Below are 13,892 nucleotides of genomic sequence, written 5' to 3'. Positions count from 1 at the left end.
ATTTTAATATTAATCCTCGGTATAAACTTAGTGTTCCTATAACATTATTTCGGCTTCAAAGATCCACAATTTTCAACAGCTACTTGTCACTTTGGTAGCCTGGGCAGAGTCAGCTACCATGAGAAGCTACTATGAGCCGCGATGTTAGACGGTTAGAGCAGGCAGTTAGAAAATACGAAGATTGGACTTACAGCTGGAGAACGAGGAATGCCAGGGCAAATGTAAATGGACGGTTATGAAAGATGTCTCGTCTACCAACAATGTTGCAAAAGTCAGCTCGATCGCTGCACTCGGTGCAACTGGATGCATCTTCAATTATACATATTTCTTCGGTCGGTGGAAAAATGTAGGACAGCAAAAGTGAGCAACGAATGAACATCAAGCTTCCCGTTAAACCGAGAATATCCGCGACACACAGTCTTTTCAATTATTGGTCGAGGCTTACGGTGAAGGTTGCGTGTTCCGTGTTTTCCAACCGCGGCATTGCACGTTCTTTAGTCGATGAAAAGCGTAAAAGCGAAAACGACGGAAATTCTCAACAGCATTACGGAGGATAATCTGCGGAATGGTTTTGAGCTATTGCTCAACCCAGCTCTATCGTACGCGACTATGTGTCAATTTGGAACGCTGCTACTTGGAAGCTGACTGTACCATAGCTGAATTTGATTAAAACAAGTCAGTAGTGTCGTAAAATTAAAATAAAACGAACAGGCTACGCGTGACAATTATTGTGTTTTGTCATTGCCACCTAATGACAAAATCCGCAATCACTTGGTTGCCAACCCAATGTATTGGATACACGTGCCGGGAGATATGAGGTTCGAGTGAGCGTGAATCCTTTAGGTACCTTAGCGTGGCAAGTTTCACGAATCCTAATTTTTTCTCTGTCTTCTTAAATTTTCTCCGCCTGTTTAAATTTCTTTCGCTGGTTATTAGCGTTGCGAAGGTCTGCTTATTATCGTACATCGCTCTGAGCAAACTTGGTCGAAGGTTAGAAATTCCAGCCATCTACGGCGAGGAATATATGGTCGCTATACCGGTATATCCAGCGATCTGCTGATATTCGTACAAATATTTTATCGAGAGAGTACGCTATCGGCCAGCCACGAACGTAAAACGTTATTGAATTCGTGAACTCACGGGGAATAATTCGATCGAAGTGTTACTGGAATTAGGAAACTCGCTTTTAGAAATAATACCCTGTGTTTTCCCCGAGCCAAACTGATCCACTGAATTTTTCCTATTTCCTTCTGCCGAACGACCAGCTTGCGGACAAAGCTGCAACAAATTTCTCATACTAACGTCGTTCCCAGCCATCGAGCATCTCCTTTTAAATAATCTCTTTAGAAAATCTTGGGATTTTTTTTTTTTTTTTTTTACAATTGTTACGAAAGAAAAGCACGCGCGGATTAATCGAACGAGCGGAAGTTCGTGATCGTAGAAATCAAGACCGTACGGATCAAGATTGCACGATGTATGACTGAGGAACGAGTTATGATCCCTGAGTGAAAATATGTAGTTGGTTGGAAGGCGTGTGAATCGAGGTAACCTGGGTTGGAGTGGTGCAGTAACCTGATTTGATTTAGGAAGCCAATATCACAGGTCTAAAATTAGCAAATAGCTCTATTCTTTACCTTCGTTTGAACTAAAATTTGATCGAGCCAAAAATAAAATTACTTTTGGCAACTCGTCTTTTCCATGACGGTGTCGTATCGGTTAAAGCGGAAACTTCGTGTCTGACTCGTTATCCGACATCAGAAAGTGAAAAGAAGAAAGAACACCGGCAGTTCGAAGAAGTATCGAGTTACTCGATTGCCTATCCAGAGATAGCTCGGAAAGTGTAAAATTTAAAATTCCACAAGGAGAGACCAGTTCTAATGCGAGAAACCGAAGCAGAGGCAAAGTATGCGACTGTTAGCTGAAAAAGTAATTCGTAAACCGCTGCAGCATTTCTAACCTATCGTCGCGCACGAAATCCGATATTCCAAGCTGCAAAAACTATCGAGTACCATCTCGGACATCGGAGACTCGAGAAAGACGAACGTAACTTATCGTTATCTCTTAGATCTCCACAAATTCCAGCATTCGCGTCGACCTCGAAGCCTGCAAACATTGCAAACATCAAAACGTCGAATTGTCCAGTTGAAAATAGCTCGAGTTCAAAGACTGTGCCGAGGCTTCGAACTGTCCCTCGAGGTGGCAGCACCACTGCTCCCCTTTAATTACCGCCAGCAAATTGCAACAAGATCTGGCCGGGGTTGCGTAGGGTGGCGAATGGTGACAAACGGCGAAGATACTTTTCGCAAAACGATGAGGGAGGGCAGCTGGTAGAACGTGTGGTGCATCGATAGCGTAACGATCGCGTGCTCATTATCCTGGCGGGCGGCAGGGCCGTATGTTGCGCATTCCAGCCGGCAACAGAACTCCATATTTATGCCGGCGGCCAGCCATATGCGTTTAAATACCCTCCACGTTACACGTATCGCGTATACGCGTACGTTATGCTAACGGTATGTGTATGCGAATGCTATCGAAACGCGACACACTACGAATTCGTGTCTACGTGACTGGCCACGATAAACAGGATGTCTGGAATCTTTATTCGAGCGGTTATGATCTTTCGTACAGCCCCGGGGTGGGTTGGTGGGGGGGGGGGCGTATAGGTACCACGGGCATCGCCAGGGAATATTAGGCAACTTGGGGGCTCTTTGCATTTTTCAACCCTTTCGCTACCCAATCTCGGCTTGTATTTTTATTTCCAATGGAAAATCAAATTTACTTTGATTATTTGCTGATTTTAATGAAACTTTAATTACTCGAGATAGAGCTATTTTTTTTATTAATTCAATGCTTTTACTTGGAAAGAAATAACTCGGCAAAAGAAGCAACTGTCTTAGGTTTGGCTGAATTTCTATTCAAAGGGGAAATGAAGAACGATATTTTTCGAAATAATCAGCTATTTTGATTAACTATCACTTTGGTAGTATAGGGCAGCGCGGGATTAAGATGACGTGTACATATGTGCGCAACGTACGTGTATTGTATATCGTAACCCGTGTAATCTAATTGAATTTCTGGGCTAATAAGCTGAAACGAACAAGCTACCAGTAGCATTTCGATCAACTTTACATGCTGTTGCTGCGAACCGGTCAAAGTGTCGAGAAACTCACGAGTGGCTAGCGTTAATCCAAGACATTGTAATTTATGGCCAGGTAACTGAAAGTAAATTAGGTCCGTAGTAGATCACAGTTTGTTCCTCAATTATCACGAATTACCGTTTCCTACGTCCTTTCGCCAGCCTTAGCTCAGAGGCATCCTGCCAGCCCAATGACGATAGAGAGAAAAAAAAGAAAAAAAAAAAAGAAAAACAGGTCTACGTAAAAATTAATCGAACGACACACTTGCAAGCCCTGCATTCGTCTAGCTCGCCTCTGGCGATGGCGGGGGCGAGGGTTACAGGGCGACCTCGTCCCTTTGCTCCCACCGACGGAGCATTGTGCGGCCCAGCGAAAAGTTAGCGAGGACAAAAAGAAGTGGCCCCAGCGCCGGCGGACTTAATGAGAAATAATTGAGTTAAGGCGAGTTATTTTAAGCGGAAAAGTTGCCGTCGAAAAGCGTAGCCTTGTCGAGCAAACCGGCCGGGTCTTCGTTCAACTCGTCGAGAAGAGGAAGAAGAAGAAAAAAAAAAAAAATAAAAAAAGAAGAAGAAGAGAAAGTTTCTTGCGGCGCGTTAATCGATCGACCAGAACAATCTGAAGAATCAAATTCGACGAAGTTGGACGACGGCTAAACGAACCATAAGCAACGATCCCACTCTAATGGACAGTTAAGTTTTCCACTGACTGATCGAGTTACGAGCAACGTGAGAAAATTGACGGCGAAAGATCCCACCTCCGGAGTGCAAGGACACCTTTGAACATTTCAATGAACCTGAGTTTCGGGATTTATCACTTGGGACACGTGCACCCTTATAATTAGACCGCGGATATCCAGACAAATTTAGACTTTCACGAACAACGATGGAGAGCTTTAAATAGCACGTTGTTATCCAGATATTGATTTGGAATGTTAAATTTGAAGATTATGATCACCATTATATACTAAGTGTTAAATATTGGATTCTAAAATTACAATAATTCATACAATTATAAACAATATGAGTACAGTAACTATAGCTAACTAAATATTTCGTTTGGATATTTTGTATATTTTTGCGTATTATTATCTACACTTGCGAAACAATGATATTTCCCATGAATGCATAAATATGCACGGTCTGCCGATAATTATTTCGAACGACGTCAAAAATCGATGGCTTACGTAAATTCCAACCAAAGACACGTACGATTTGCATCGATAATCGATACGGTAAACAAAGTGTTCATTGCTTGAATAATAAATTACGACGATAACAATAACCTGGAAATGCTTCTATAATAAAAGTGAGGTAAACTATAAAAGCAGCGCCGTTTGAATAATTGCGAGCGGTTCTGTATACAATCACGAAGAAGACGCTTATCTGGAGTCGCAGATTAACAACCTTTGTTTCGTCCTGATCTTCGTTATACTTTGCTAAAAGGATTACAGTGTATCTTACCGTTTCTTCTTAGAAATCTCTTCTAAGGCAAGCTTTCATTTTCTCAGGTGTTAACATCCACCTAACCTCTAACCTAACTCCGATCTAATCTACACCTAACCTAACTCTCACCTAACCTAGTAACCTAACCAACTCGACCAACATTTCTTTCTTGTTTAATCGCAAACAAAGAGGCTTTAGTTCTCCCTAACAAAGGTATACGTGTATTCTAATAGACAAATAAACAAATGAAATGGAAATTAGGCCGAGAGAAATACGTTCTATGAAATACCTTGGAATATGTTAGGTTAGGAAAGTGTTTCAAACGTAGAGATCTCTTGTTTTCGAACGAGACTTTGTTCTACTTATACAAACCCCGGATAATTCACCTGGATAATTTCATTAAATTACAGTTCGAATCTTGGAACTAGAAATTAAGAATTTTTGGAATTAGCAATTTGTACGTTTGGGAAATGGGATTTTTCGAAATTGCTACCTGGTAGAATTACATTTGCTATATGCAGAGCTGTTACCGTATATTGGTTCCAAATCGGTTCTATAGATGTCCTTTATGCGAAGGAATCCTAACCTAGAACATTTTTTCGATTGTCAACTATATGGAACGCAATTTGTCGTGCCTGTCTGAGTAACTTAATATATTTCGATTGCACGGTAGCACATAGCGAAGGATCAACGTAGGCAGATTTCATCGATCAGCTGCGGAGTTACTGCCCTATGGTATAATTTAGCCATTTTCGAGGCGGAGGAATTTGGCTTTGGCCCAATTTCGATGAATTTTTCAGTAGGTTGGTGAACCAATTAGGTTCACCTATTTTACGATTTCCGAGCTAGTGACCGGGTCGTTGGGCCATTTAAAGTGAACGTGGATCAGACAACAGGTGTAGTACAGTTTGCCCAAGTCTCGTCAAATTAACCGTTTCGTAAGCATTAATTGACGGCTAATTGTCAAGTAATAATTAACGTTTTATTCCGGGCAACTCTGGCCACTCCCCTGTGAGCGCAACATGTGGACGTGGCGAGCAGCAACAATAGGCTCCGTGTTAATTAATCGAACACGCTCGTTTATTCGATAAACATTTACCAACTCGAATAACCGATTTGCTCCATCGATAAATCAGGCTGATCGATGCTTCTTGAAGCTGCTAACTCGCCTACCGTTTACATTCGTCTTGGTTCTAATTAACGTGCGAAATCGACGATTAAACAATAGAACGACGTATTTCTTACACATAAAATTCAGCACCAATTTTAATCGAGATCTGCATTAGATAAGTCTACTTTCCTTTAGACTCTTGCTCGTTCTAATTTCGATATAAATCAATCAATAATTCATCATTCTTAAGCAGAGTCCAAGTGACACTAAAATAGGATTCGGTGCAATTATGTGTATTCTTCTGTGAACGTGACAACATCGATATCCGGGTGCTTTTGTCGCAGCTAGAAATAACGCACACGAACGTAAATGAATTATCTATCGAACTGGTAAGGTTGGATCGCCTCTCTCTGACTAACTTTATACTAACCGGAATTATCGAGCGAATGGAAACAATCTGGCAAAGAAACTCGGTTAACGTAATGGGGGAAGATTGTTCAGACACTAACACTGGAATTAGCACACCAGTCAAATTGACTGGTTTTACAATTTTATTATAAAATTCCTACTAAAAATCATGTTATATTTTTCCCCGCAATGATGTAATGACTTTCGTAACGATAATATCGTACGTGATATCGATAATCTCGTACAATATTTTTGACTACTTTTTGATATGTGTTCAGCTTTAAAATTCTTATAATATATGAACCATTTCGTGTGTTTCTTATTTAAAAAACCACCATATGGGGATTATGTGTTAACCAGCAAGCAAGTAATTGTATCCAAAATCGATATTTAACAAAATTCGAAGAAATTTTGCAATATTTAATTATTCCAACCTATGGTCATTTTAATGCACGGTGTCCTTCTAATCGCACGTGTAGTCATTTTACCAGCACGTGCGCCACTTGAGATCAAACGAAGGAGCAATTAACAAAGTGCGGCGATCTTGCAGTAAATGCAGAGAAACTATTTGAAAATGAAACTGATATAAAAATCGCTATTGCTCGCATCTTAATCTCGTTAGGTGGCACTCGGACCACCGTGGCTGAAATTAAATAAAAACACACGGCGAGTGATTAACAAGCCGTAGGGAAAATGCAGTGGCTGACCAACCTAATGCAAGAAACCCTATAAAAACCAAATTTAAAAAATCATCGCTCCGCTTGCAGCGTAGTTGCTTTAAAAAGTGCGGCGGCGCTAGACCCGCTCGAAAGCAAATAACCAGCTCCCTGGCCAGCCGTTCCCAGAAAAATATCGCTTTATTAAAAACGCAAACTCGGCTGGGCAAACGTTTGTCACCGTTCCAAACATTTATGCCTCGCGATAAAAGGATTAATGCTCGGCCGTTTCGTGACCCACAGCCTTCCTATTATATTTTTTTTCTTCTTCGGTAGACCCCGGGGCCGTGGACACTCGCCGTCTGCCCTGAGTACACGCGTAAAGAGAACTAGCGCGCGCGCGCGCGCACTCACTCACACACATACACACACACACCTCAACCCCTTGAATAACCATGGAACATCGCGGTTCAGATTTATCGTATATTATTCCTTACGATTCCCTGCTCCGTTATTTGTTCCTTCCTCCCGTGGTCCTCCATCTTCTCCAGGGAATTTTATGGAACCCCTTAAATCGACCACTATAAGAATAGAAGGGGTGGGTTGGCCTCGTTGTTCAATCTATACTCTCTCAATTTCGTGTATCCTGGCTGAGAAAGTGAGAAGGGTACGCGTGGATGATGTTTTCAGCGGATCTAGTACGTTCATAGTGGCCGACGCGTATGGACTCTCATAGTGCTGCACTCTCCACTTTTTGCACATTTTGGTAGGCGAATTTCGTGCGGTGCATCCTGTTAATGCACAGTGAGGACGCTGGCTTTGGTTAGCGACGTAAGATGAGAAGCGATAAATGGGCAAACGCGAGGTCTAATTTTGCTGCTTCCATGGCAAAGAGTATCGTGGATGCAGGGGCAACGTGGATGACAGGGATCATAGAGGAAGGAATAGCGTCAGTCATTGAGCACCTTGCTGCAAGAATCGCGAGAGTCCAGCTTTTACAATAGCCCTACCTGTTCAGGTCTTGTGTATTGGCTTGGCAACTAAGTGACTGCGGATTTTGTCAATAGGTGGCATTGATAAAATCCGCAGTCACTTAGTTGCCGGTCCAGTACTTTTGTACATCGCTGATCGATCGGTGCAGGAATCAGACGAGTGCAATGCGTCCGTATCGCTTCTGTCTCTTATGATCATGATCGATGACTGATCGTGGTTACCTCGTTGGCTCCCCACAACAAAAATGTTGTACCACGATGGAATGTGGAAAATGTTTTCACCGTGGATAGTAGATAATCACGATCACGTTATCGAGGCTAATCAAATGATCTCCTTTCGGTTCGATCATGGTGGTTTTATGATCCTGACTCGAGTATCGGGGGCTCCTTTAAAGACACCCTATAAGCAGAAGAGCTCCCTATGTGCCAGGGGCCAGAATACGATGACAGTGTGCCATGCTCGTCGTAAGCGGCGAGTAAAAGGGGTCGTGCGACTATCGGCGTCGCGATCTTGCGCGATTAAAGTCGTGTGGATTCGAAAAGCGATATTTTCTCCGGGAAAATTAAGTAAGTGGCGTTCTCGATAGAAAACGGTGCCTTTACGTGGGTTTTACCGGATAAGTGACGCGTAAAGTGCATCGTGTGCGGTTATCTTATTTATACCCTGTGTGTACATCGAAGGGAAGGAAAACACGGGGCGGAGTGCGCGGTGAAATTGAAAGAAAAAAAGGAAAGGAGGGAAAGAAGAGAAGGAAGAAAATGTAAAAAAGAGACGTAATTACCGGGAAGAAGGTCGCCACGCGGCCCTTCTGGTGCCCCCTTTGCACGCTCAACGCCATGGCGTAAGTGTTTGTGTTTTGCAATTACCGCTTTCTGCTGGCCCACCCGAAATGAACTCCCGCGAGTAATTAACCTTCCTGGTGGTTTGCTCCGGCCACGTGCGAACGAGCTTGCTCTCCACTCGGTGGAAGCGCCTTCGGAAATTTTCAAATCCGTGATTCGCCACGTTGTAAATAGCAATGGGATGAAGCACGCCACGTATATAGCCATAAATACAAATTAACACAGCCGTCTCCCTCGGGTCTATATGACCCGAAACTGATCTTATGCTTCGATAGATATTGTTAGAATATATATTAGTCATTAGATAATCATTATCTATGTATACTTTAATAATAATATCTATGAGCATATATAGATCTATTCTCTGTCTATTAACACGTTGACTGGCGCGTCACCCATATTTGGGTGACAGCAAAGTTTTTGATCCGACAGCACCAGCCACATTCGGGTGATAGCAAAGTTTCCGGTCAGACCGCGTCACCCATATTCGGGTGACAGCAAAGCTTCTGATCCGACAGCATCAGCCATATTCGGGTGATGACAAAGTTTCCGGTCTGACCGCGTCACCCATATTCGGGTGACAGCAAAGCTTCTGATCCGACAGCATCAGCCATATTCGGGTGATGACAAAGTTCCCGGTCTGACCGCGTCACCCATATTCGGGTGACAGCAAAGTTTCTGATCCGACAGCATCAGCCATATTCGGACGATAGCAAAGTTTCCGGTCTGACCGCGTCACCCATATTCGGGTGACGCTTATTTGACTACCTGCGAAGGATCGTCTATTACGATATATATATAGGGCCAACCTAATAGTCACGAAGTATTTAATTTTATTATTCAACGTAGTTTCCGTACTTTTCGCGCACTGCATCATTCGTATGAAGAAATAATTGAAGAAGAGAGGATATCCGATGAGATACAAAGCGATGAGGACAACGGGGTAAAATCCAATATCCAACGATCGCCTGGTAGTTCGAACGCTACCCGGAAGAGTTTTGAAAAAATTTTCCATTATCGTTGAACGATGTTAGGAGCGAGGAAACGAAGAATCCTATATTTTTCTGAATCTGTCGGGGTATTTTTTATCTACTCGCGACGTACTTGAGCCCGTCGCTAGTCACGAAGCTTAACTTAATAAGGGATGGCTATTAAGATGTGTGGTTTGTCGCCGAAGATCTCGCGAGATTGAAAAATTGGCGGAACTCGGCAGGGTTAGGTCGCCTTTTTCATCGATCCTGTTAAATCTTATCGGAGGATCGCTGTGTGCAGGCGTTTTGGGTAACAAAGGTGTCATGATTTATGGAGGATTAAGGCACGTTCCCATCGATCAAAAAGGGGTCGCGGTAAGGTCGAGATGCGATCGTTTTAAAGTCCTTAGAGATAAAATCGCGATTATAGTCGCGGCTCCATTACGGCCACATCACGATAAAGTCAGCTCGTCGATGGGCATTATTAAGTGTCCTTAATTCGCGACGCAATAACATTTTCCCCAGAAACCACGTTCACCAAAGCGAATACTAACATTTCCAGTACATTGGGTCAAGAGAAAAGGAAAGAAAAAAATTCCACATCTTAACGATTAATACAAGTAATTTTTGTTTCTATTTTTTTTTTTTTTTTTTACTTCAACATTGAGTCGAGTGGTCATTCGTTGATCAGACCGCGTTTGCTATGTTTTCGTGTGTATAGCGTAGGAGAGGTCCTGCCATATCTCGTCTACCATCTTTCATAATTCGCGCACGTTGATAATTTTCTCCGCATTCGTCCCTTCCAAGTCTTCATAATATTCGTAGACAAATATTTGCCCCGAGTATCGTAGATGCCTGCCCTCGCATGAAAGTTTAATTCGTAGCGCGACGCTAATAACCAAAAATTAACAAAAAAAGAAAAACGCGTACTCATACTATTGCTGCGATCTACAAATTTTCCTTGATGGACATACGAAAGAGGAAGAGATAAATTTTGGACGAGCTCGAATAGAAATGCAAAAATAGCGGAAAAAAATCGATATCCATTGATGCACTCTCGACCAGAAAATCGCGAGAGTTGCGCGGATTGCCGATCGTGCGGCGAAATAATGCTTGCCACTAATGGGACGTTCTTGCGTGGAAACGTAGAATCGTGTCTTTGCGCATGCGCGTGTCCTTTGCTCTTACACGGACCCCGACAGCCGAGATTTATCGCGTCGATTCTTCGGTCGGTTTTCAGGCAAAATAGCGACACATTGTTCCGCGTCCACGTTGAAAAATCGCTCACTGCTCGATTTCTGCCTCGATTTTAATCAATTTTCGACCCTCTCGAGTTGCCATGCTAGGAAAACACGATTTTTCAAGAGCGTCGCTCTTCCGTTCGGGGGCTCAGGTGGCGTGCTAGCTTCGTTTACGTTTCTTTTTTTCCCCACCGATAGCGCTGCACAGAGATTTACAAGTGCCCTGTTTAACCCTTTTGTTCAGAATTGTTACGTTCTATTCATTTTCTCTTCTGTTGTACACGAGGATTTCTAGGTTAGGAACAAACGGACGAGTTAATCTCCTGAACATAACCTGCTTTTTTAAATCGACAGGCGAACTTCATTTTTATATTATTTCCAGAGTTACCTTTCATTGATCGCGATTTATTATTTCTCTGCTCTTATTATAATTCCTCTTATCATTCGTCCATGTTCGTATAGCAGATTTTCATGGCAGTAACACCTGCGAGTAACGTGGCTTTTCTGATGCAAACCAGGTAATTGCACAAGTTCGTTGGTATGCAATTGGTCGTGTGTAGGTATCAATTATACGATGTTCCTGTTCATCAGAAACAGCTAGATATCTGTTATCCTAGTCACTTACTCCTAACACCCTTGAATTTCCCAAAATTGATGGTCTATGCCCATAGCTGAAGCAAAATATTTACTAGAGATTAGTTGGAAAGTATTTGTTGTTTGACGACTGTATGTGCATAGGAGAACTTGTTCTGATAGCACAATCGTCAGGGGAACCCCTGGTGCGGTAATAATTGCACAAGTGCACACGCGACGATAACTGTAGCGGCTTGTTATTGCGGTTGCACGGTTTGACGCGATTCCGTTTGTTTATGGGTGTATGTAACCATTCTTCCTTCCGTGATAACTCGACCCTCCTGTCGATCCATTGATCTGACCAACGAATATATACGACTTTCTCACGCTTCTTGTTATTACGTGTGATGTTTAAAAAATCATAATTAGTAGGATAATCTTTTCTATTTTATTTACATAATATCATCCGGTAATTTTATTTTTGATTTGAGATCAATGGTCCAAATATGAATAATAATGTCCCTTAAAAAATTGGATATAATTTTTTGCCAAAAAGAATACCTCGTAACCGCTGGTCGATAGCATTAATCCAGTAGATGCTATATTTACATCATCGAACGTTTTCCTATTTCCGTTTTCGGTTTTTGGGAGTTGATTAATTCGAAAAATAATTAAGGGAGAGAGCGGAGGATAGGAAGAACAAGAAGGGGTTGCGCCTGTCTTTTTGCTTCTGTCGGACAACAAAAATCTAATTAAGTCGTCAAGAGACCGTGTCCCCGTTTGGGCTGGAATAAAAAGCGGGAAACAAATTTTCCACTGCCGGCTAGAAATTTTTTCCCGCCGGTCCGGTATTTAAATACAGAGGAATTGCCACGGAATTGTTCTTGCGAAAAACAAACGAATAAAGGGAACATCAACAATTACAACCGTGCTCCGCCGCTGGTGCTCGACAAACCCACCCATTTTACCTTTCCAAAAAACAAGAACACGGAAAACCTACCAAACGACCAGAAAAAAGAAGTAAAATCTTGCTAAGGGGAACAATAAAGTCATTAGTAAAAAAGTAGGGGACCGATCGTAGCGGCGCCACCCCCCTAATTGCCATTGCTTGGCTCGCTCACACAATCATTACCACTGACCCGCCACTATTTGCCGCTTTCCCTTTCGGCGTGCGTCAGGAAAATTCCGAAACAGCCGCCTCCTTCATCTAGTCCCCACTATGGTCGTCTATCCGCCCCACCGAATACCAGTTGATCTCGTTCGGAAGCAAATCGCGGGGACAAAATCTCGTTGACTCGAAACGAGGCAATCTTCCAGTCTCCGGGACGCGGTGGTAAGGGTGCGGGTCACGATACGTCGTCCCTGAGCCGTGTTCCTACTCTCAGGCGCGCCGCTTCCCCCACCACGCCAACCGAAAGGGCGCAACACGAGATCGTGCGCGCTCGGTTGTCTTCGGCGGTGCTCGGCCACGCTGCTGCTCCGCTCGACGCCAGCCATGAACCGCGCGGTGGGGGTAGCTGTGGAGTGGGCGGCATGAGCTCGCTAGGGTCGCAGCACTTGGACACGCGATCATCGCGCGATACACACGCTCTTCCCAAATGCCTCACCGGCTGCAGCTATTTCCTCGCGACGCGTGCCTTTCGCGCGATCGTCACGCGTACGACTTATCGTGAGGGAGGTCAAGGGGAGTCCGGCAGACCTGTCGAACCATTCGGTACTTACTCTGCTGCCTTCTTTTTGTCAAGGTGCTCGTTGCCGCGGCTCTTTCCCATTGTGACTCTGCCGCCTTGAATCGTGACTCGGGTATAATACAGTGCGTGGACTACTGCTTTCGTGAGCTGACACCGTGTGTGACGCTGTTCTCTGTGAGACTGTGGTGAAGCATTAAAGAAGATTCTTCGAGAAGATAGACTGGTTATAAATTGACCGATCGCCTGGCCATGGATTGGAGACTCGGATTGCTGTTGTTGACCTGTCTTCTTGTTAACGGTGAGTGACTTTTCATCAGGGGGACGTTTCTTAGATGCGTATTAAGGGTATGTGGTAGGGTGTTACGAGGGTGGCTTTAGCGCTGTGTCACTCGGTGCCGCAGTCGCAGCTAGAGTAGCGTGCGTTCGCTGGTATTAAAAATTCCAACCTATTCCGACCGTCGTTTGTTCAATAACTGCCGGAACATAGTATCTAAACGCGCGATGGTGCCATCGCGGATTTTCTTCGGAGGAATTTCAGCGGATAGACTGAACGGGGCCAGGCTTGATTGGGTTTCCAGAAAAGTTATGACTGACAGGGATATTGTGCTCGTTAGAGAAAGGTATAAGAAACTTTTTTCGGGCTCATAATGATAGGGAACAGATTTTTCTTACAGTTAGGTTCGTTCTTAACTATCGTTTCAAAAGTTATTGGACTTTCTATGTAGGACAATTTTATTATTACATGTTATATGTAATTATTAATCTTTTGTTTTATCATTATATAGTTTCAAAATCTTTTGTTTTATTATTATATAGTCACATTTGAT

General features: G+C 43.2%; 1 protein-coding gene across 4 annotated transcripts in view; it reads left to right on the top strand.

The window, feature by feature from the left end:
- The window catches only part of LOC126874533 (uncharacterized), a 125,231-nt gene that overhangs the window by 43,275 nt on the left and 68,064 nt on the right, over positions 1-13,892 (top strand). Inside the window, exon 2 of one of the 4 annotated variants that reach the window (XM_050636748.1) lies at positions 13,120-13,363. The exons of 1 other annotated variant lie outside the window; for it this stretch is intronic. In XM_050636748.1, coding sequence (XP_050492705.1) covers positions 13,315-13,363 — 49 coding nt within the window. In that variant the 5' untranslated portion in view covers positions 13,120-13,314. Of the gene's footprint in view, positions 1-12,887; positions 13,364-13,892 lie in introns of those variants that run through there. 2 more of the 4 variants (XR_007692840.1, XM_050636747.1) reach the window with 2 other exon arrangements.

This window comes from Bombus huntii, chromosome 16, assembly GCF_024542735.1.
Source record: "Bombus huntii isolate Logan2020A chromosome 16, iyBomHunt1.1, whole genome shotgun sequence".
NCBI lineage: Eukaryota > Metazoa > Arthropoda > Insecta > Hymenoptera > Apidae > Bombus > Bombus huntii.
Note: the sequence above shows the minus strand (reverse complement) of the source record. Positions and strands in the feature narration are given on the sequence as shown.